The 1,772-nt window shown below is 45.7% G+C and overlaps 1 protein-coding gene across 1 annotated transcript; it reads left to right on the top strand.

Moving 5' to 3' along the window:
* Positions 1 to 401: 401 nt before the first annotated feature.
* LOC132314218 (uncharacterized) lies at positions 402 to 917 on the top strand. Its single transcript, XM_059813109.1, has one exon. It carries the CDS (start codon positions 402 to 404, stop codon positions 915 to 917), a length of 516 nt encoding a protein of 171 aa, XP_059669092.1.
* The last annotated feature ends 855 nt before the right edge of the window (positions 918 to 1,772 follow it).

The raw sequence follows: 1,772 nt of genomic DNA, 5'->3' as shown, positions 1-1,772 counted from the left end.
GAGGGAAACACTGCAAGATTTCTTTTCTAGATTCAACATGGAAGCTTCGAAAATAGCAGACTGTCATCCCGCAACTGCTATAGAAACATTTAAATTTGTAATGATTTTGGGGGACAAAGTTTCATACTTCCTTGGTCAAATATTCTCCTTCCGACATGCAGACTCTCAATGCCAGGGCCCAGATCTACATTCGGCTCGAGGAAAATGTAGCCCAACGAGCGCAGCACTCCACCCTCGTGACAGTGGAGAACAATCCTCTAGAGAGAATTCCAAATTCAAAAATTCAGAAAAGCCAACGCGCTTCAATGCCGATCACCCAGGCACCTGAGAAGAGGCAAAGGATAGAGGAAGGGTTTACACCTCTCTGAACTACCTTGGCTCGGCTCTTCCAAGAGAATAAGATGAAGTTCACAGCCCCGCAGCCAATAAAGCAACCCTTGGAGCAGAGGGACAAAAGCAAGCATTGTGCTTATCATCGAGATTATGGGCATTCAACCAATGATTACAGATCCCTTAGGCGACAGGTGGAAAATATGATAGCCAGAGGTGAGTTGACAGACTACCTCATGACGAAGGAGTATGTAAAGCCTCGCGAGGTCTATCCTCGCAAAGTAGAAGGTACGCAAGTAAAGGTCATTCATGCAATACATGGCAGATTTGAAGATGATCAAGAGTCCGAGGGTGTATACAGATCCAGATTGAGGGCAGCCCACAAGCTCATGAAGATATCCTCAGTCAATGCTATCGCTTCGGGTAGCATCAATATTGGATTCAGCGATGACGACCTATCCAGAGTTCAACTCCCCCACGAGGATCCATTGGTCATCAGTCTTTTAATGGCAAACTGCATGATCAAGAGGGTTTTGATAGACCTAGGGAGTAGCGCCAATATCATCACAAAGACGGTCTTTGAGTAGCTAGAGATCCCGTCATCATCTATTCGACCTACCTCCAGCCCATTGATGAGGTTCGATGGCACAAGAGTAGATCCCCTCGGGGTAATAGACTTATCCGTAACTGCGGCAAAGAGGACTCTAAAGGAGAACATTGTCTTAACAGAGATCCATCCTTCCTATAATCTCATCATTGGAAGAGGCTGGATACATCGGATGAAAGGAATTCCGTCCACCCTTCATCAGGTGATGCGGTGCTTGTCTCCGGACGGAAAAGAGGTTATTAACCTATGGGGCGAGCAAGTCACTGCGAAGGAATGCTATATGCTGACACAGGCTAAAGCAAAGAAGGTGTCTAGATAGCCTCAACCAGGTGTGACTTCCAGAAATATACTCAAATAGCAATTACAGAGCCCTCTGCCCAAGTATCTTAAGGTAGAGGAGGAAGAAGAAGTTACGAAGCTTACTGAGGAGACCCTCGAAGGCGTAGAAGTTATCCTCAGCGACCCTCAGAAGGTCACTTATTTAGGCTCTTCCTCCACATCCGAAGAAAATGAAGCATTAATTGATGTCATTCGGAGCAATGCAGATGCTTTTGCATGAGATCACTCGGACATGGTAGGAATCGATCCTTTAGTCTCCTGCTATAGCCTGAAGGTGGATCCGGAGTTCAAACCGGTTAAGCAGAAACATCGAAGGTTTGCCCCCGAACGCAATCACATTATAGCTGAAGAAGTGAACAAGTTGTTGTAAGCAGGTTTCATTCAAGAAGTGCAATATCCACAATGGCTGTCAAACATAGTGGTCGTACAAAAGAAGAATAGAAAGTGGAGGGTTTGTGTAGACTACACCAACCTTAACAAAGCCAGCCCTAAAGAT

Source organism: Cornus florida, unplaced genomic scaffold (genome assembly GCF_030987335.1).
Source record: "Cornus florida cultivar Cherokee Brave unplaced genomic scaffold, ASM3098733v1 CherokeeBrave_3.0.0_Hap2_Chr06, whole genome shotgun sequence".
NCBI classification, from domain to species: Eukaryota; Viridiplantae; Streptophyta; class Magnoliopsida; order Cornales; family Cornaceae; genus Cornus; species Cornus florida.
This window is presented reverse-complemented; position numbering and strand designations above follow the sequence as displayed.

Bases quoted from the DNA above. Each gene is read 5' to 3' on its own strand.
- LOC132314218 (XM_059813109.1), top strand. From the start codon at position 402: ATGAAGTTCACAGCCCCGCAGCCAATAAAGCAACCCTTGGAGCAGAGG.